The sequence below is a fragment of the Macaca nemestrina genome, chromosome 19 (genome assembly GCF_043159975.1).
Source record: "Macaca nemestrina isolate mMacNem1 chromosome 19, mMacNem.hap1, whole genome shotgun sequence".
NCBI classification, from domain to species: Eukaryota; Metazoa; Chordata; class Mammalia; order Primates; family Cercopithecidae; genus Macaca; species Macaca nemestrina.
In genome coordinates, this window is record NC_092143.1 from 79,397,262 (window position 1) to 79,419,666 (window position 22,405).

At 45.6% G+C, this 22,405-nt stretch overlaps 1 protein-coding gene and 1 long non-coding RNA gene across 15 annotated transcripts in view; one reads left to right on the forward strand and one right to left on the reverse strand.

Annotated features, from left to right (window-relative positions):
• The window catches only part of LOC105478868 (microtubule crosslinking factor 1), a 124,992-nt gene extending 120,463 nt beyond the window's left edge, over positions 1-4,529 (forward strand). For 9 of the 13 annotated variants that reach the window (XM_011736586.2, XM_071085649.1, XM_011736587.2 and 6 more), the window contains one exon: positions 3,359-4,529. In XM_011736586.2, coding sequence (XP_011734888.2) covers positions 3,359-3,592 — 234 coding nt within the window. In that variant the 3' untranslated portion in view covers positions 3,593-4,529. Of the gene's footprint in view, positions 1-655; positions 713-3,358 lie in introns of all 13 variants that reach the window. The other 4 variants (XM_011736591.2, XM_024791965.2, XM_071085651.1 and 1 more) reach the window with 2 other exon arrangements.
• LOC139360068 (uncharacterized) lies at positions 3,777-20,376 on the reverse strand. Of its 2 annotated transcripts, XR_011617123.1 has the most exons (3): positions 16,809-20,376; positions 13,406-13,592; positions 3,777-12,896 (listed from the first exon to the last, which is right to left on the reverse strand). It is a non-coding gene; the product is annotated as an uncharacterized lncRNA (long non-coding RNA). The 2 variants fall into 2 exon arrangements; XR_011617122.1 differs by lacking the exon at positions 16,809-20,376 and having other exon boundaries at positions 13,406-14,606.
• Between the last annotated feature and the right edge of the window lie 2,029 nt (positions 20,377-22,405).

Here is a 22,405-nt window from a genome sequence, read left to right on the forward strand (position 1 = left end):
GCATCCAGACCCAGGAGTGACGCAGGTGACAGGCAATCTCCCTTTCTCACTGCACTCTTCCGGAAACCACTCAGGCCTCTTTTTCTCACGACACCATGGCACTAGTTCAGCAGTGCAGAGAGAAGCCGTGAGGAGGAGTTCTAGTGTGAAGAGAAGGAACAATCTGAAAATGGAATGCTATTCCTCCCTCCCCTAAGTGGAAAATATGAGGGGAACTTTTTAGAGTAAGTGGCAGTAGCTTGGTGGTTTGACCAAAACAAACGCAGCCGAATAAAGGTCTCTGTTTTAGATAACAGTCATGCAATTTCCATACCTCCGTTTGCCAGAATGCTGTTGGAAATGTTAAATGCTAAAGGGTGGCTCAGCATAGAAACTAGAGGGAGGTCTGTGGCTCCTCCCTGGAGTTTCCATCTCTCTGGGCAGATGGCAGAGGGCAGGCCTGTCTGCCCAGCGCCCGGCCGCTTCCCCACACCTGCCTTGGAGTGAATGTGCTAGATCTGAGAGCCTGCAAGTCTCTCCTGGTGGCTGTCCCTGAGTGAGAGGGACGGCCCTCTACCTCCGGGCTTGCTGACTTGAAACCTTTATTGTTCTCCTGTTTAAAAAACACTTTCCAACCTTCTTGCTTTTCTCTTCTTTCTCTGTCTGTTCTGTCCAGAACCAAACTGTCTTACTAACTGCCCCCTGGGGACTCTAGCCCTGCCTGCCTCACGCTGTAAGTGCTTTCTTCCTTGTTTCCCCACTGCCTGGAGAGCTCATGTTGTGTAACTCGCAGTTGGCACCCGACACTCATCGCCTGAGGGAGTTCTGCCCGGTGGCGGCACCCTCGCTCACCCCGGGTTCCAGGAGGCTCCCCTAAACCCAGCAACAGATTGACAGGGCCAGAGACTCATCTGCCCTGCGAGAGGGTTGACCACTCAGTGCAGAGAAGGGTTTTTAGGTTATAGAGATTCTGCTGAGATTTCTGTACTTTTGTACATTTGCAGCCAATTTGCTTTCAGAGAATTGAGTAGATACTGGCCAGGAGGGGACATCCTAGGCACAGGGGTCTTGCCTGAGGGGGTCTTTGGGCCCAGCCACCCAGGACTGGTTACCAACATTTTGCTTACATATGTGCACTGGCATGTGCTGAAATGAGGTGGGACCCTAATGCGATAAGGCTTTTTTTTCATTTTTCAACAATCATACCACAAGGAATAAACCCAAATATATCTTGTCCTTCCAAGTGAGCACCATAGGTGACAGAGTAGATGCTCAATAGATATTTGTTGAATGAATAAAGAACAAAGTCATCCCCACTCCAGATATCTTGAGAACGTCTCTCAGAATTGCTTTCAGAGTCTGAGTCAAAGCACATGAGAAAAGATATACTTTGTTTTTGATCAAGGATATAGTCATTCACTCACCTCATCCACTGGCCTTAACTCGAAGTGTTAAGTACAAAAGTATCTGTTGTCAAATACAACAGACGTGTCCCCGTGAAAAAAATGACAAGGAACACAGGGGGAGGGCCATTTCCCAGAAACGTGCTACAGGGGCGGCATCCCAGGACAAGATGCCATGCAGCGACCACAGTGGCTTCTCAGGAAAGCACAGCATCATTTGCTTGTACACGCTGGCGTGTTACTAAGGAAAAGGTTCATTCCCTTGAATGCAGACTCACAACGTTTCTTCCTTCACAAGCAGAGGCTGGCAAAGGGGGTACTGAATGGTCTCATACAAAGCCTGCTCTTTAGCACCAGCCAAGAGGAACAGGATACAGTGGTGTCTGATAAACCGATGACAGCAGCTTCATCGACACACAACACACACAGAACAGATATACAATACACAACACACACACTACTCTTACAACAAGGGGAGCACAGACACAAAACCGATACAGATTTCCCAAACCGTGTGTCCCAGCCAAGCACTGTGGGCTGTGGTGAGATGACACAGGAGCACCCTGAGTTAGTCTGCATCTTGGTGGCTGGTGGAGTTTTAACTGGAGAGGTGTTTCTGGTTGTCACGGTACTGTTAGCATAATGCTTTGGGAACAGAACCTTCTCCCTGTGGCCGTGTGAAGTGCCAGCCACAAAAGCAGCAAGGAGCATGAAGCATAGTCTCCAGGGCCACTGTTCCTTGTCTGCTGACCCCAGAGGGAGGCAGGGAAACCACTCGCCCCATTGCTCTTCTGGAAGCCTGTGGCTCCCACGCTCTCCTTGGGCCATGCTGTCTCTGCCATGTTCCATCTTCTCCCGAGTGACACTGCCCATTCCGTGCAGCCATCTGTCCCCCCACTGCTGCTCCCCTGCACCACTGGCTGGGCTGTCCTCATCCTGGTCTTTTCAGTTGCTTGTCACATCTTTTTACATCCTCCAACTCACTTCCTTTCTTTGAGAGTCCTTGTTCTCTGTCATCCTTCCTGTGCCTTCCATTCAGTTCACCTCAGCGTCCAGTGTCTTGTCATTCCAGCCAGCGGGCTTCACGCTGGGCAGCTCAGTTTCCTCATGCCACAGCTTTTTACATTTCTGTGTATCAGCAAATTCCAAGTTTGGGTGTCCTGGTTTTGTAACATGTAGAGTAAGGACAAGGAACTCAACATTCTTTAAAAACAAAGTAGCTTGAGAATAAGGATTCTAGGTGATTTGCACATGGTTGAATGTGTCTTGCGTCACCTGTTCTCAGAACATTAGGATGCCTGAAACAAAACCACCAGTACATTCTGATTCTACTTTTTAAAATGCTGCTGTAATTGAAGAGTCATTAAAGAAAACTAGACCCAAATTAAAATTTCTGCCTGCAGCATCTTTGCCATGTTGTGGGAGTTTGTTTAATCTACTGCCAGTCAATTTCAAATAAACAGTAGCAGAGTTCGTTTAAGACGACTGCCATTGCTAACACAGCTGAATGAAATCAGAGGTCCCTTTGTGGGCTCCCAGTAGATCCAGGCCCTATAGGACCAGTTCATTTGTCCACTGTAGCTAAATAGATCATTCTAAAGGACCAAATGAAGAGATCTACCAGATGGGAATATGCTGAAGTGGCCTGTGGAGACCACTGCCACAGTCACTGCCATGTCTTCTGTATACCCCGACCCAATTCTAAAGGAGCTTTGCAAGCTGACTCCTCTCACAATATTGCTGTGTTTAATCATAATTGGTCTCTTCCCATTCATGTCACTGATCATGTCACATGTGTTGAATTCTTTATTATTTTAAGTTATTCTGCATGAGCATAGAACGTCGTTAATATTCACGAGTTGCCTGTGGTGTGTACTTCATCTCACTTGAGTCTGTTGAGAAGTGTGTTTGGGGGAATCATCTGCTGGTGACACTGCCGGTCTGAGTAACCCTGTCTCCCTTTCTCGGCTCTGAAGGAACTACCTTGTTCTGCACTAGCTCCATCCCTAGAGCCCTGCTTCTCCAGGCCCGAGAGACCAGCAAACCGTCGCCCTCCGTCCCGGTGGGCCCCACATTCCCCCACTGCCTCACAGCCTCAGTCACCCGGAGACCCGACGTCCTTGGAGGAGCATGGTGGCGAGGAGCCGCCCGAGGAGCAGCCACACCGTGATGCAAGCTTGCATGGATTATCACAGTATAATTCACTGTAATTTGCATAATCACACCATCGCCATGAACAAAACTCTGCCCAAAAGGAGAGATCTAGTTTTCTCAAGGTCAAAGAATGTTTTTTAAAAACACACAGCTGCTGAATGTTCAACCTGTGAAACTGAGATGTTTCTAGAATGAAACAGTAAATGTGCCTGTAATAACTTAATTTTTTTCATAGCTCAGAAAACTATTTTTGTCTCCATCTTTTTTACACACAGTATATTAAATGAAAAGGTAAATAAGGTATAAATAGATTTAAAAAATAAAAGTTTTAAAAAATGTACATTTTAAGAGATTCTGAACACCCTTGCTGTCAATACCTGACTGCCTCTCTGTTAAATTTACCCTGTTACATTTTGGTTCAGTTTATTTCCATGTTGAATTAGAGTGGATTAAGTTAATTTTATTTTGTCAGTGTTACTGTTTTTTAAGACTTTTTTAATGCTTCAGACTGTCTGATTCAGTGAACTTTTTGTAGCGAAAAAGCCATGAAGCTAGTAGACAAGACAGATATTCTGTATACTGGAGGGGATACAGGACGTTTTTGAAAAGGTACAAAGCCCTCAGTGGGCTTAGAAACTTGACTGTATGATCCTTGTATTATGCTACTTGGCTTGCACGTCTTCGGGTGCATGTATATACCGCTACTGTGTCCTCGCCATCACCTAAATGTGACTCAGTCTGTTCCACTGTAATATGTTGTGAATTTCCTTGTACTGTACTTTTATTGTTGGTCTTCTTGCATCGATGATCCAACAGCAACATTTTTAAATTATTGTGAAAAGATTAACTGGCAGTGTACAGAGTTTACTCCAAGTTTTCTTAAGGGAAAACACGACAAAAAGGCACGAGGATACCAAATGGAACCACATGCTGGTGCCTCTGAGTCTGTATGAGACCGTGATGAAGTAGAAATAAAGCCCTTCCGAGATGGCAGCGTGTCTCGGGCTCTCATTTCACACACCCTCCATCTCTTCCTAAGGACTCCGATGGAAAGTTTTCCGTGGCTACAGGAATGAGGGAGAGAGATCATGGAAAGAGACAACAGCTGCTGATCTATCTTGCGGGGAATGCACGCTTTGGGTACCTGATCATGTTGCAGTTTTACTGTTCTCTGTAAGAGAGTCCTAGGATGGAGAGACGGCTTTATTGTTGAAAAGCCAAAACTGTGGTGTGGGCAGGGATGTGAGGAAACTGGTTACCTACAAGTCCGAGTGTGCCCGGCCTCTCTCCCGGCTCTGCTCGTTAGGAGAGAGGGAGTGGCCGGTAACGCCAGGAGAGGCCTTTCCACGGCTGATCCTGAGATGTCGCCCACCTCTCAGTGTTTGGTGGAGTAGAAGCCTACAAAGAAGTGAGGCTACTGAAGAGCCCAAAAAGAATGATTTCAGGCTGAAGCTTCTGGCTTTAATATTTCATTGAACGCTTCGTTAACCCAACAGTTTTCTTCTTATCTAGATGAGTTAATGTAATAGGCTATCCTAGCATTACCACAGCTTCATCCTTACACTGAAATATTTTCAAAAAATAAAAACCAATAGAGCAGCATTATTCATAATAGCCAAAAGGTGGAAACACTTCAGTTGTCCATTGACGGATGGCTGGATCAACAAAATGTGGTATATGCATATAAAGGGATACTATTCAGTCCTAAAAAAAAAGTAAATTCTGACATATTACAACATGGATGAACCTTGAGGACATTATTCTAAGTGAAATAAGCCGATCACAAAATGGCAATTATTGTATGGTTCCATGTATCTTGTTTATATATCAAGAGTAGTCATATTCAAAGAGAGAAAGTAAAACGGTGGTTATGAGGTTTGAGGAGGGAATGGGGAATGGTGTGTAATGGGTACGCAGTTTCAGTTTGGGGTGATGAAAAAGTCCTGGAAATGGGCAGTGGTGATGGTGCACAGTGAATATACTTGATGCCACTGAGTTGTACACTTAAAAATGGTTAAAATGATAAATGGCATATAGATTTTACCACAACAAAAACTTTTTTTTTTTTTGAGACGGAGTCTCGCTCTGTCACCCAGGCTGGAGTGCAGTGCCATGATCTCAGCTCACTGCAAGCTCACACCATTCTCCTGCCTCAGCCTCCTGAGTAGCTGGGACTATAGGCACCCACCACCATGCCTGGCTAATTTTTTGTATTTTTAGTAGAGACGGAGTTTCACCATGTCAGCTGGTTGGTCTTGATCTCCTGACCTCGTGATCCGCCTGCTTTGGCCTCCCAAAGTGCTGGGATTACAGGCATGAGCCACCGCACCTGGCCTAAAAACTTTTTTTTGAGATGGAGTTTCGCTCTTGTTGCCCCTACTGGAGTGCAATGGCGTGATCTCAGCTCACCACAACCTCCGCCTCCCGAGTTCAAGAGATTCTCCTGCCTCAGTCCCGAGTAGCTGGGATTATAGGCACCTGCCACCAAGCCCAGCTAATTTTGTATTTTTAGTAGAGAGGAGGTTTCTCCATGTTGGTCAGGCTGGTCTCAAACTCCCGACCTCAGAGGATCCGTCCGCCTTGGCCTCCCAAAGTGCTGGGATTACAGGCATGAGCCATTGTGCCTGTAAAAACTTCCAGTAAATGCAAAATATAAATATTTCACTTTACCACTCTAGATATACCTGCAAACAATCAGTCAGTAAATATTCTTTGCCCATTCTGTGCAGATTGCAAATGCCGGGAGGTATACTGGTAGTCCTTCAATTGGAAGCAACCAGCCACCAACAAGACGGGAAGTTGTGGCTCTCATGCCTGAGAGCCTCAAACCATGCTATCAGGACTTTGCTCGGTCTCCACACACTGTGTGGCTTTCTTCTCAGACAAGCATCACAAAAATTGGCAACGATGGTCCCCAGCTGCTCCTATTAGTTTAGCAACTCCAGGAGCTGCAGTGAAAGCCCAGGACCAATGATTCTCATTTGGTAGGGCTTAAATCTCATGTCTGGCTCTGAGCCAATCATGGTGACAGGAAGACCCAGCAAAGGAAAATCAGGGTGCAATTACAATAGAGGGTGTCAGGAAGGCAGTAAAGGCTATATACCACTGTGGGACACCCCAAAATTGCAAAGAAAAAGCTCTGACCACCATAGAACTTGCCAGTTGGTTGGAAGAGGTAAAATTCCCAGGCACAAAAACAATAAAATGCAAAAATGGTGTGGTAGAAATTCTAAGTACAGTAGGGCTTGAGTTGGGCTTGGCAGTACGGGAAGCATTTCAATGTGCAGGAAGAGAAGCAAGTGGGAGATGGGAGGAGCAGAGGTGTGAGGGGCAGGAATAGACACAGGTCGCATTGGGCAGTGATGCAGGAACTAGGCTGGCAGCAGAACTTTCATCAAAAAAGCCACATCTGGCAGCACCAGTGCCTTGAAAGCCATCTGGGAACTTCTTCCTAGCATTCATTTTCTAAAAATTGGGCATATGTATTCTTAAGTCTAGGGTGGAAGCACTCCAACTGTTAAAGGCCAGGCAAGACAGTAGGATGAAATCATTTTCCACACCACTGTCCAGATGAATGCCAAGGCTGCTATGTGGGTCACACATGGCTGTGAAAGGGGAGCAGCTGCCTGAAGGGAATGGCTCCATGAGCTGCCATGAATGTGCCAGTTGCTTCTATGCCCTAAAGAAAGCAGCAAAAGATTCCTCAAACATAGCCACAGACCTCACACGCCAGGCGTGCCCTGCCCCCTGGGTAACAGCCAGCACCAGCAGCCCAGAGACATTTCTGGTCCAACTGCAGCCAAATTGGGCAATAGTGGCCACATTTCACCCTCTCTTTTTATCAGGAGGTAACATGTTAGCATTTGCAGTATTATGCATCTATGTTTTATATCTGTGTACATCATAATTCTATTTCTTAAACACATTTGCTTCAACCTTTTTTTCCTGTAGAATGGCTTGCAATTCTTATGTAATACGTTTGTTTCACCCTTTTTGTTCCTGTACAATGAATGTAAGGTTTACAAACTCCTTATTTTTTAAATTTAATTTAGTTTTAATTATATATATTTAAGGTGTACATGATGTTTTGATATGCATATACAAAGTAAAATGACTAGGCAATTAACATATTAACATCTCACATAGTTATGGCAAGAGCACCTAAAATTTACTCTTTTAGCAAAAATCCCAAATACAATACAGTATTATTAGCTATAGTCCTTATGTTGTACGTTAGATCTCTGCATTTTATTAAGCATGATAGAGTTATGCTTATGTATTTTGTTTAAAAAGCAACTAATGGCCGGGCGCGGTGGCTCAAGCCTGTAATCCCAGCACTTTGGGAGGCCGAGACAGGCGGATCACAAGGTTAGGAGATCGAGACCATCCTGGCTAACACGGTGAAACCCCGTCTCTACTAAAAAATACAAAAAACTAGCCGGGCGAGGTGGCGGGCACCTGTGGTCCCAGCTACTCGGGCGTCTGAGGCAGGAGAATGGTGTAAACCCGGGAGGCGGAGCTTGCAGTGAGCTGAGATCCGGCCACTGCACTCCAGCCTGGGCGACAGAGCGAGACTCCGTCTCAAAAATAAATAAATAAATAAATAAAAAGCAACTAAGAAGTACAACTATCATTTTCTATTTTCCAGTTCACGGTTTTAAACTGAGGTAAAATACCCATAATATTTATCATTCTTGCCATTTCAAAGTGTATAATTCAGTGGGATTTAGTACATTCACAATGTTGTACCAATCACTACCAATCACTATCACTACCAATCACTACTTCACAATCACTACCAGTATCTACTTACAGAATATTGTCATCACCTGAAAGGAAACCCCATATGCATTAAGCAGTCAGTGCACCCAGCCCCTGGCACCCACTCATCTAATTCTGTCTCCATGGATTTGCCTATTTGGGATAGTTCATATAAGTGGAATCATGTACCACGCAGCCTTTTGTGTCTGGCTTCTTTCAGTTAGCATAAAGTTATCAGGGTTCATCTGATGCAGGATTTTTCTCAGCCACTTTGCCAACCAGGGACCTCCATGGCCAGAGATGCCCTGCTGCTGCCCAGGCCTCATTCAGCCTCGGCCTGCCACTGGAGGTGCCCCGCCCACTCAGCCCGCCTGTGTTATAGCTTATACCCATGTTTGGCAGTTCCTGAACTCTTGTCCCATGTCCAAGAAGAATAAAGATATACTGACAATTTGAAGGGGAGGAGGGTGGATTAGAATTTTATTGAGTGATGGAATAGCTCTCAGCAGAGAGGGGACATGGGAGTGGTCCCCCACCTCCATGGTTAGGTGATTTCTCTCTCAGTGTAGCTGGGTCCGGGACTTTTATGGGCTCAGAATAGGGAATGTGTGCTGACTGGTTTGTGAGTTTGCAAAAAATGTCAAAACAAAGGCAGTGCTCAAAGGTGGGCATGACAGTGTAGAAAACCAATTAGGAAAGGGTAGGTATATGTAAAATAGGTGAAAGGTGGGGATCAATCAAAGGAAAGCATGCCAAATGGGAAGACAGGTTCTCAATCCGGTTCATGGATTTGACTTTTAGCTTGGCTTTCAGGCTTTAACTGTCTTTGATTTGGAGGTGGGATTTCACCAGGGACCTGCCCCATCTGCCTGGGCATGTGCCTGCCTCCTGCCACTATCACATCCATGTTGTAGCATGTATCATTCTTTCCATAAGGCTGGATAATATTCCACTTTTATGTATCCATTCATTGGTGATGGTATGTGTCTGTTTTTAAAACAAAACCTTTGATTACCTTATTTTATTTACTTATTTTTAGAGATAGTCTCACTCTGTCACACAGGCTGGAGTCCAGTGGCACTATCACAGCTCTCAGGCTCAAGCGACACACTGCCACAACAAACTAACTTTAAAAAAAAAAGTATTCTGTGGGCAGGGGTGGTAGGGGAGGAGGGTTGTTTCAGCAGGGGGAGGGTGTCTCACTATGTTGCCCAGGCTGGTCTCCTACCTTGGCCTCCCAAAGCAATGGGATTACAGGTGTGACCCATTGCACCTGGCTGGTTACCTTAAACATCTTTAAGCATTCCCCCCAAAGGAGGTAATTCACAGTGAATCAACAATCAGTTTACATGATTAAGGCACTTTGGTGTCTTTAATCTTAAATCTTTCATCTTAGTTGTTTCAAGAGACCACCAGTAGATATTTTATACTTGTCATGCTCTTCTTTGATTGCATTTGGTCCTTTCAGCATCATTCTTTGGATGCAGTGTGTATCAGAATCCAGTACAGCAGGAAATTAGGCTCTGAATCATAAACAAACTGGTCACTTGAGTGAATCTGATGACTGTAGGTCTTTAGTACACTCTGGTTCACTAAAATCAAGTGGCACTGAGAGTGACAAATCTGGATTTGAACCCTGGTTCACACACTTAAAGTAATGCAACCTCAGGCCATCTCTTTAATACTTGTTTTTGTTTTTGTTTTGTTTGATATAGAGTTTTGCCCTTGTTGCTTAGGCTGGAGTGTGATGGCGCAATCTCAGTTCACTGCAACCTCCGCCTCCGGGTTTAAGCAATGATTTTCCTGCCTCAGCCTCCCAAGCAGCTGGGATTATAGGCATGCACCACTATGCCCAGCTAATTTTTATATTTTTAGTAGAGACAGGGTTTCACCATGTTGGCCAGGCTGGTCTTGAACTCCTGACCTCAGGTGATCCACTCGTCTCAGCCTCCCAAAGTGCTGGGATTACAGGCATGAGCCACTGCACCCAGCCAAGACTTATTTGAGAAACAGCAACAGTAATACTTCCCAGGGCTATTGTAAGGATTAAGGTTTGTTGTTTACAAACCTGTGTGCAAGATACCATTCTAAGAATTGCAAACACCAGAGATATATATAGAAAAGACAAGCTCCCTGCCTTGTGGAGCTTAATTATGAGAAACACACAGCAAACAAGGCTAAGTGGGATAGAGAACTAAGAGGCTTCCTGGGTAGGTGCCGTTTGCTCTGAGGCCTATGAACAAGAATCTGTCTGCCAGGTAGAGGGAAGAGCTGGTGCAAAGTGGAGATGGGTTGGGGGGCATGAACTTGGTGTGTTCCAGGAAGTGGACAAAGGCCACTGTGGTCACAGCAAGGTGGGCAAGGGCACCAGAGAGGGGCAGGAGGAGGGGCCAGGGGGCTTAGAAGAGGCCTAGTGGTCCACAGTAAAGGGTTTAGATTTTGTTCTAGGCAAGGGGAAAAAAAAAACCCACTGGAAGATAAAAAGCAAGGAGTTACATAATGTGATCTGCATTTTTAGATTACAGTTAAGGATTAGAAGTGGATGAGATTGGAAGGCTTCCAGACACAAGGCTGTGGTGTTGACCCAGGGAAGCACCAATGATGGCTCGAACAGGTTTTCTGCTGCTGTTATCGGCCTCACCACCACCAGGCCAGCCGCATGCTGCTTGGCGGGAACCACGCTCTGTCAGGCCCCGCTGCCAAACTCCAGAATCTACCCCAGCTGTTCAGCCAGAAACTGAAGGAAGCCCTTGGTTATTCTGCTGCTGCCTCTCAGTCCAGGCCAGGCTTCCTGCAAATGGCCTTGGGCCAAGAAGAACCTTCTAAACCCCATTGTTTTCAGGGCACAGGATTACACAGCAAGGTTCACAGGCCTGTCTGCCTTGTTTCTTTTAAGGTGCGATCCCCTTCTCCAACTTTTAGGTTGGTGCTTCCAAACTACCGTCAGTCATTTATAATTTGGTAAAAATGAGTTCCTTCTCTTTAATTTTTTTTTCAGGAGGGGACAACTGAGGTCTCTGGGTGTGGGGCTGGTAGGGTGGGGGGTGGGGCTGGTAGGCACAGCTCTCGGTGCTACTGCACAATCTAATCGGAGAGAACAGAAAAGGAACACAAAGAAAGACTGCTGCTTTTTCCTAGGCCCAGTTCTGTCCATTAAACTGAAAGGCCCCAGTTCTGTGTATTAGATTGAAAAAAACCCACCCCATTTCAAAGACGGGGGCTTCTCTTAACTTCCCAGTGAGCTAATAAACTTCAACAGGGGTCCGGGAATCCAAATAAAAGTTTATAATTCCCATGGTAATCCTAGAGTGAACTCATCAGTCATCAGTGGCCCCAGGTCTACAGGCCAGTCCCAGCCCATGTGGTCCCCTATAAATATCATTTCAAATTTGTTAGAATAAGAACAAAGCACTGAGGACACAATGATAAAAGTACCGGAAAGTAGCTGTTGGAATGATAAATTCCAAATCCCAGGAGGGTGATGTAAGCAATTATCTATAAAACTGCTGCTTATATTTCTTGAGTCATTTCATTTAAGGGAATTTACCCCAAATAACCCCAATGAAATCAAACTAATTTATACAATATATTTGTAGCAGTACAATACCGTAAAATTTGGAAACAGGCTAATCAAGTTATGGTCCATCAACAGGTTTCACTACTGTGCTTGTTCACCTAATAAACACTCCTAATGGCCAAGTACTGAGCTAGCCTGGTGAGGAAACAAAGCTAACCATGACCTACCTGCTCCCCAGGGGCTCCTGACCTAGTTGAGGGAGTCCAATTACCTGGGCTCCAATCCTATTCCAGTGCTTTCTCACCCAATGGCCTTGTGGAAAGTACCTACTCCTGAGCCTGAATTATCTCATATGCAAAACGGAAGTAATAACAGTAATCACTGTTAGGCAGGTTATGAGGACTAAACAAGATAATACTGGTTAAGCACTTAGAATAGTACCTGGTACTAAATTTTGTTAAATGAAGTAATGGTATAAATGGCAAATTATAACACAATATAAGTGCTATAATAGTATGTGTAAGGATACAGTGAGCACCTGAAGGGCTTCATTCTGTCTGGGAGGATGGTCTAGGAAGACCTTACACTGACCTGTTTGGTAAGAGTCCTTTGCTGAACGCATAAGATTTCTGCAGGTAGAAATGGGGAGGGAACAGAAAGAGTGAGAGAAAATTTCAAATGTACTACGTAGGTTATGCATTTTACTCCTTTGGGGGTTATCAAGATAAATACAAAACCAGAGTGGGGAAAAGGAGCTCAGCCCTCCTGATACCCAGGACCCTGCCATCCATCCTCACATAGAAATCCCTTAGTAACAGCTGACGGCGTGCAGTGCATGCCCTAGTAGAACACCAGTTCACTCCTTTCCAGGCATACCACCTTCTATGGCATTTTGTAGGAAGAGTCACCTTTCATCCTAGTCCCATAAAAAAACTCTCCCTCCTTGCTTCCCATCAGTTCATGTCAACTTCCCCCAGCATGTCCTCCTGACATCGGCAGCAACATCCATACTGTCTTGTGGGTTTGTGGCTGTTTACTTGCGAGAAACACTCTAGACAGGTGCCAAAGTTCTCAGGGTAGTGCTAACAAAAAGGAGATATATATATAAATTTTGTTGTGTTAATCATTAGAGCGGCTCAAAATATTCTATTTGCTCCCTCTGAAGACATAATAAAATCACACTTTTCCACTGCCCTTTGAAGTGAGGTACAGTTCTTTGGTCAATAAAATGTGAACAGTAATGGCCGGGCGCGGTTGCTCAAGCCTGTAATCCCAGCACTTTGGGAGGCCGAGGCGGGCGGATCACAAGGTCAGGAGATCGAGACCACAGTGAAACCCCGTCTCTACTAAAAATACAAAAAATTAGCCGGGCGCAGTGGCGGGCGCCTGTAGTCCCAGCTACTCAGGAGGCTGAGGCAGGAGAATGGCGGGAACCCGGGAGGCGGAGCTTGCAGTGAGCCGAGATCGCGCCACTGCACTCCAGCCTGGGCAACAGCGTGAGACTCCGTCTCAAAAAAAAATAAATAAATAAATGTGAACAGTAGCCACTGTCACTTCCTGCGGGAAGTTTTTAGAGCCAATGCCCACTTACCATGTTCCTTTTTCTGCTTCAGCAATTGTAGAAGCATCACATGAGAGGATTCCTCAGTGACTGGGATACGTGGACCCACTTTACGAAGCATGAGTGAAAAATGAGCTCTTACTGCGTTATACCACTGAGATTTGGGGAACTGTTCATTAATGCAGCATAACTTGGCCAATCCTGACTGAATAACTGTCTAAAAAAAATGGAAATACATATGTAAGTAACATCAGGGAAAGAAATCAAAGCAGAAGATAGAATTTCCACAGCATATAAAAATGCCACTTCAGATTAACAGAGGTAAAAGAATTTAAAGCTCTCCAAAGTTTTTTTCTCCCTTACTCAATTCTCTGACTTCATAATAAAAGAAACTTTCAATTCCTTTGGCTAAGAAGGTAGATGAAAGTAGAATTGAGCTCACTAGTGAACTAACTACATGTATGAGGCACAAGAGACTGGGCTAAATATTCCCAGGATGCTGCTCCTACCCTTATTCCTTTTTCCTCCAAACACTTGTTGGAGAAGTACAGGTTGCCTTCCTCCCTTGAGCCAGAACACAGAGACAAAGGTGAACAGCAATTTTCCTAGGGAATTACAAATGCAGGTTGGAATGGACCTTAAGAACATCCTTACCAAATCTTCATTTTATATATACTTTCAATAACTGCCCACATTCTCTAGCTGCTTACTAGTGCCAGGTGCTTTCCCTATAATGTGGCACAGCAGTCTACCTGGCTGCATCTTAGAATCATCTGGAGTGACTTAAGGCTCCATCCCAGACCAAGCAAATCAGAATCTCTTGGCTGTGGCTTTTGGTAATATTTTAAATGTTTCCCCTGGTGACTCTAATGAGCAGCTAGGATCAACAGTAGAGGAGAATTTCTTAAGCAAGTGGCTCCCAAACTATAATGCACGCTGGATCACCAGGGGAGCTTCAAAAACCCCTGATGCCAGGCCAGGCACAGTGGCTCATGCCTGTAATCCTAGTACTTTGGGAGGATCCCTTGAGGCCAGGAGTTTGAGACCAGCCTGGTCAATATAGTGAGACTCCATCTCTACAAAAAATAAAACAATTAGCCAGGTGTGGTGATGCATAGCTATAGTCCTAACTACTCCAGAGGCTGAGGTGGGAGGATCACTTGAGCCCAGGAGTTTGAGGCTGCAGTAAGCAATGATCACACTATCATGCTACCAGCCTAGGTGACAGACCAAGACCTTGTCAAAAAAAAAAAAAACCACAAAAATAAATAAATAAATAAGTGCCTGGCCCCACCCCAGACCTCCTGATGTAAGTGGTCTGGGGTGAGATCTGGGCATCAGAACTTTTTAAAGCTCCCCAGGTAATTCTACTTTGCAGCAACATTTGGGAGCCATGGTGGCAAGCAGATTTAAGAGTTTGAGGTCTGGTCAGACAAACATGGGTGCAAATTCTCCCTACCATACTGTGTGATCTTGGGCATGTTCCTTGCCCTCTCTGGAGTTCAGTTTTCTCATGTTGTCAAGTGGGAGAATGACAGCACCTTTCCAAGGTGGCTCTGAGGGACTAATGAGGCTGTGAGTCAGTGCAGGGCCTGTCACATGAGAACTGCTCAACAAGTCCAAGTTACTATTGTCTCATTGAATTCTCCCAGTCAACTGCCAATCAAGGTGACTGCCCTATTTTATAGCTACAGGAACTGAGAATCAGAAAGGTATTTGGCTGTCTCAAGATTACGCAGTAATAACTGGCAAAGCAGGCTTTCACACCAATGCTATACTGACCAGGTACTTGCAAACTGACCCAAACCCACTGCACTAACCACCCCTCTGGGAAAGCAAACAGAGCCAGGCTGCGCATTGTTGAACCAGCCTCACTAAAGGACACATGTAGGCTGTCATGGTGGACCTGGGCCCATCTCAGCTCACCTGCTTCTGCTCTGGAGCTCAGTAGACTAAATCATGTCTCGAATTTCATTGACTTAATTTCATCTCTTTTCAAGGTTGCAAAATAGCCCCAAATGACCTATTTGACCAGAATCCTTTCCTCAGTGTATTCTAGAAAAGCAATAGCTACTGATGACTGTTTCTTTTATTAATGTGGTACCATTTCTAAAGGGATCATGGCCTGTTAAATCCTCACATAACTCATGACACAGAAGGATGAACTCAGACACTACTGACACATCATTATATTTGCTGAATGGCTTATGGAGAAGATAGGGAATTTGCCTAAAGCACTTCTACACCCTGAAGTATATATAATACTTTGACCCAATGTGTGAAAAAAAGTATACAACCACAGTACTAGATGGGGTACCCAGCACCCTTAGGACCACAGGTTTACTTTGTTCACTTAAAATGTGTGTTCATCACTAACAAGATGTCACCAGTGCATCGCCCCAGGTGCCCCACCAAGGCCTCACCCTGTGTGAGGGCTGAAACCTTAGGGCAAGGAAGACAAGTATTCAGCTCATCTTCTCTCATCTCCATCATCCTCTTACTCCTATAGCTGGACATGAACAATTGACTTTTCCCCGCTACGTAGAGTGACACTACCATTTCCAGAAATTCCCTCGTCCTCATTCAATTAGAATGAAACCCCTAAGCTGCCCCTACCTAGGAACTCTGGAACAGCCACAACTGAGCTAAGGCAAAATTTCCCCTGCAGAGGCGAGGAGCTACAGGGCTGCAGGACTAACTGCCTGTGTTGGTAATTTTGATGCCCCCAAGAATGTAGAAGGGATTTCTGCACATGGAAAGTCACCATTCTCTTGGCCATAGAAGAGACCTACCAGTCACTTCTTGCCTTGTTGGCTCCACCTTGAATGTGAACAAGGTCACCCCTAGACCATATTGGCTGCAAACACTCCAAATAACAAAGCAAAAGCATCATCCCCCTGAGAACGCTGTGTCCCTAAAAGTCAAATCTAAACTGAATTGAATTATCAGAGCCATGATAGATCTCGTCTAAATTTACCCTGCCCACTTAGGGGAGGAGCCAGAACCAAGCCGATGTTTTAAAAACGAAATTTGGGACACTGTATTCAAGGCACAAATGCCCCATAAAGCAGCCTCAAAACCAATAGTTTCAAGGTTCAATCCAATGATTAACTTGCCGTCTGTGAGATCAGACAGGCAGAAAAGTGCATCCGTGGCAGTCAAAGCAAGGGCTGCAGTTAACACCTAAGCATGACAGCAGCACCCAGGGGGCTGCAGGCAGGGCAGTGACGCAAGTGGCCCAGTGAGGTGCAGGAGCCCCCCGTGTTGCCTAGCAATGTCGTGCAGACGTCACTTAGAAGCATCAGTAGCCACAACCGGTTAACACATTACTCTGGCATTTCAACAAAGCATAAAATGAGCTTTAAATTACTGCACCAGGTGGCAGATAAAATGCAGCGGATGGGGCATGTGCGTCAGAGGCCAGAACACCTACCTCTGCCTCTGCATTTAAGATGACAAGATCTCCTTCCCCAGGGCGGAAGCGCACCTTGTGTGCGTCCAGACAGGTGGTGCAGCCCAGCAGGCAGCTGCGCACTTGCCAGGGAAGGCTGGTTTCCGCTTCCGGCTTCCGCAGGCTGATGCCGCTCTGCCGCGTGCAGTGACGGGAAAGCTAAGGCAACTTACTGGCCTGGCTGGAACCATGAATTAACAAATTATGGCTTCATGGGCACACTGGCTTGCAGACACCATGGAAACAGGAGCAGCCTCTTCCTTCTGAGCTCACAGTGCTCTGCATAAGTTTAGGAGACCTTCAATAAATGCTTGTTGGATCCAATACTCTCATTCCTAATTTTGGGGGAGTCAGTACATTACAATTTAAGGAATATGTAAAAAAGGACATCCTGTCATTTGAGACATGGATGAACCTGGTGCATTATTTTAAGTGAAATAAACCAGGCCCAGAAAGACAAATGCTACATGATCTCACTTATATGTGGAATCTAAAAAAGTTGAACTCATAGAAGCAGAGAATAGAATAGAGGTTACCAGGGGCTGCAGAGGTGGTGGTGGGTTGAGGAGATGTTGATCAAACTATAACATCAGGAGGAATTAGGAGGAATGTGTTAAGGACATCTACTATACAACATGGTGACTGTGGTTAGGAACAACGTACTGTATAATTGAAAATTGCTAAGATAATAGTTTTAAATGTTCTTATCACACCAAAAAAGATAAGTACGTGAGGTAAATGACAAGTTATTTAGGTTGATTTAGTCATTCCACAATATATACATATATCAAAATATCACCGGATGCGGTGGCTCACGCCTGTAATCCTAGCACTTTGGGAGGCTGACGCGGGCAGATCACTTAAGCTCAGGAGTTCAAGACCAACCTGGGCAACATGGTGAAGCTCTATCTCTAAAAAAAAAAAGTAAATAAATACAGAAAATTAGCCCGGCATGGTGTTGTATACCTGTAGTCTCAGCTACTTGGGAGGCTGAGGTGGGAGGATCACTTGAGCCTGGGAGGCAGGGGTTGTAGTGAACTGAGATGGCACCACTGCACTCCAGCCTGGGTGGCAGAGCCAGACCCTGTCAAAAAAACAAAACAGAACAAAACAAAAAAAACCCCATCATGCTGTACAACATAAATATATGTAATTTTTACTTGTCAATTTAAAAAATATAAAATAGGTTGGGCATAGTGGCTCATGCTTATAATCCCAGCACTTCAGGAGGCTGAGGCAGGAGAATTGCTTGAGCCCCAGTTGAAGACCAGCCTGAGCAACATAGCAAGAACCCATCTCTACAAAAAACATTTTAAAAATTAGCCAGGTGTGGTGGTGTGTGCCTGTAGTCCCAGCTACTCAGGAGGCTGAGGCAGGAGGATCGCTTGAGCCAAGGAGTTTGAGGCTGCAGTGAGCTATGATCACACACCACTGCACTCCAGGCTGGGTGACAGAGAGACCCTGTCTCTAAAGAACAATTAAAGAAAGAAAGAACAATTAAAACATAAAAATAAAAAATTATAAAATGTCAAGAATATAGCCTAAGCCATATAACCTGAAAGACTCATTGCCTAGCATAAACACAGACATGATAATAAGCACATTGTAATGCTAATAACTACAGTGCATATGCTAATTGACGGTTTCACAAAGTGCTTTTATACACATCATTCCTTGACTGTTCAGGACTTGGGGACCTGAATGAAGTACTTTTCACACTCAGTCACTTTCTCAACACTGTCTACAACTCTCCCTTGCTCAGGCCTTCTCCCTGTCACTAAGGTGCTTGCGAAGCCACTAACTGCTCTCCCTGGGAGGCTCTCAGAGGGCCTCACTACCCTCAGATTCCCCTTGAGGGGCTTCCAGAAAACATCAAAACAGGTCCTGAGCTATTCCAGACTAAAGGGAAAGGGGAGACAGGAAAAGGAGGTGTCAGAAACCTCACCTCTCCCCTCTACCGCCAGTAAACCGCCTCCACTTAGTCCCCAGAATTATTGGCTAAGCCAAATATGTCTAAGTCTTTTAATCAATAATAAACATGATAACAACTAGTTATTAAGCACGTGACCATGTGCCACGGATTATCTCATATAAGACAACAATCCTAAGCATCTTTTTTTTCCCCCTAAGCATCTTGTAGATGAGGAAATGGAGACTTAGAGAGGTGAGGTCATTTATAGGGAGTAAGAGTGGAACCAGCAGTTCAGATCCTAGACCGTCAGACCCAAAACCCATGCTTGTAGTCAAGCCAGCTCATGCTCCTTCCGTGCGACTCGGCCTCTCTTCCCTGATTCCATACAGAAATCTCCCAGCAGCACTTCTGAATAGCTCCAGAAATACATCATTACTACTATTGTTCCCTACCCATGCCCCACTTGGGGGCCATCGGTGAAAGGTGGCAGAGAGGTTTCATGTCCATGTATTCATTCACTCAGCAAACATTTCAGGAGTACCCATCCTTACTGGCCACTCTTCTACACTCTGGGCACAAAGTCAAAGAAAACCTAGTTCCTGTACTCAAAAGAAGGAGATACATATCCAAGCAAATACATTCAGAAGAGCATGTTAGACAAGGCAGGGAGACACCCGAGAGGCTTGGGGAAAGGTGTGGCCACTCTACTGGTAGCTCAGCAATGACATCACAGAGTAGATAAGACATTCAAATCCTGTCATCGTCTTCAAGTAAGACCGATTAAGCCCCATGGGTGGTATGTCAAGGGTTCATACCTAGAGACCTTATAAACAGACACCTCCCTTAGTCCTGAGAGACAAATCCTGTCCCAGTCCCTGCACAGTGGCCCCTTGTCTGCAATCATTTGGCAAGTATTTCAGCTCTACCTTGTGCTTGGTGCTCTGCAAGGGGCTGGACGTACGGCAGGAACCAGAGGAGACCAGGTTCCTAGCTTCATGGAGCTAATGGCTTTGTCACCAGACCTGTCACACACCAAAAACCTGCCCAGGCATTTGTTAAATGCAATGACTCTTAACAGGAATTTTTTGTGGTGCAATTTGAAAAGCGGGCACATGCATGGTTGCAAACAAACTAGTTTAAGTCAGAGCCCTTGCACCAGATGCTATGGGTGACATAAGGACAGAGGCAGGGCCAGTATCTGCAGTGGCCCAGGGCCAAGAGCCGTAACACATTGATGTTTGCCAAGCAGTGTGCTTTTGTAAGGTGACATTTTGTTAAAAATAGGTGATCTGTGTGAATGAGCCCATTTCTCAAAACCTTCCAAGAAATATAATAGGCACATATTTCATTCCCATCCTCATCGCTACCCTCCAATATCCATTCTTCTATTAATTGTGCAGGTAAAGCTATCATGAAGAGCTTATAATAAGTGTATAATGCATGAGCAGGCTTGGAGTAGGGTATGCATAAAATCTCAACTGTATCTGTTTTTTTGTTTTTTGTTTTTTATTTTTTTTTTTGAGACAGAGTCTCGCTCTGTCGCCCAGGCTGGAGTGCAGTGGCGCGATCTCGGCTCACTGCAAGCTCCGCCTCCCGGGTTCACGCCATTCTCCTGCCTCAGCCTCCTGAGTAGCTGGGACTACAGGCGCCCGCCACCGTGCCCGGCTAATTTTTTGTATTTTTAGTAGAGACGGGGTTTCACCGTGGTCTCGATCTCCTGACCTTGTGATCCACCCGCCTCAGCCTCCCAAAGTGCTGGGATTACAGGCGTGAGCCACCGCGCCCGGCCCCCAACTGTATTTGAAACTACTGTTGGACTCTGATAACTCTAGTGCCTATCCTGCCAGCCAAGCCAGATGATAGAGATGTTCAATGTCTCCGCCTCAATTCTCAGTTTCACTCTTATTATTACTATTTCTTCCTGTTTGTTCAGCCACCTTTCTGTCCAGCCCCAACCTCACCATCCATCCATCCATCCATCCATCCATCCATCCATCTTCAATTCACATCATTCTCTCGTTCATTCCAGGGCACTGGTTATTAAGAGATCCCCAGTGCATCCTCCCAACTCAGAATAAGAGATGATTCTGCAGAGAAAGAAAAAATTGGTGTCCTCCTGGGCTGTAGCTGCTGTGATGAGAGAAACTGAGCTTCCCTTTGAAATACGATCTGCAAAGGGACCCTCCATTGCATAGACACAAAGACACAAACAATTTCTGTGTAGCCCATGGAATGAGAGGTCACCATGTAACACTGAATCACTTCATGATGTATATTGCATGGACTATGGAGGGTGGAAAGAAGTATGGATAAAGAAGGAAATTATACCATGATAGAATTTGGAAGAAGCAGGACTGAGGTCTCAAGGAGGTTGAAATACAAACAAAATGGAGAAAAGACAGTTCAACAGGAGATTGTGGCTGTAGACATTAGGATTGAAAATGGCTAGCAGGACAGAAAACTCAAAAGAAGAGTGCCTTAAACAAGATTGAGGCTTATTTCTTTCTCATAGAAACGTAGGCAACACAGGGCTGTTACAGAGTGCTGTGATCATAAGGGAACCCAGGCTCCTTCTACATTGTAGCTCTATCACCCTCAACATGATAGCTTCCAACTCATGGTCCAAAATGGCTGCTCAAGACCCAGTCATCCGTCGGGAGCAAGATGGCCGAATAGGAACAGCTCCAGCCTCCAGCTCCCAGCGCCAGCAACACAGAAGATGGGTGATTTCTGCATTTTCAACTGAGGTAGCGGGTTCATCTCACTGGGGAGTGCCGGACAATTGGTGCTGGTCAGCTGGTGCAGCCCAACCAGCGAGAGCTGAAGCAGGGCAAGGCATCACCTCACCTGGGAAGCGCAAGGGGGAAGGGAATCCCTTTTCCAAGCCAAGGGAAACTGAGACACACAACACCTGGAAAATCGGGTAACTCCCACCCTAATACTGCCTTTTAGCAAGGGTCTTAGCAAACAGCACACCAGGAGATTATATCCCACACCTGGCCTGGAGGGTCCCACGCCCATGGAGCCTCCCTCATTGCTAGCACAGCAGTCTGAGATCTAACTGCAAGGCAGCAGCAAGGCTGGGGGAGGGGCGCCCGCCATTGCTGAGGCTGAAGTAGGTAAACAAAGCCTCCGGGAAGCTCGAACTGGGTGGAGTCCACCGCAGCTCAAGGAGGCCTGCCTCTCTGTAGACTCCACCTCTGGGTGGAGTCTGACAGCTGTCTGACAGCTTTGAAGAGAGCAGTGGATCTCCCAGCATGGAGGTTGAGATCTGAGAACGGACAGACTGCCTGCTCAAGTGGGTCCCTGACCGCTGAGTAGCCTAACTGGGAGACATCCCCCACTAGGTGCAGAGCGACACCTCACACCTCACACGGCTGGGTACACCCCTGAGACGAAGCTTCCAGAGCAAGAATCAGACAGCAGCACTTGCTGTTCAGTAATATTCTATCTTCTGCAGCCTCTGCTGCTGATATCCAGGCAAACAGGTCTGCAGTGGACCTCAAGCAATCTCCAATAGACCTACAGCTGAGGGTCCTGACTGTTAGAAGGAAAACTAACAAACAGAAAAGACACCCACACCAAAACCCCATCAGTACGTCATCAGCATAAAAGACCAAAGGCAGATAAAAACACAAAGATGGGGAAAAAGCAGGGCAGAAAAGCT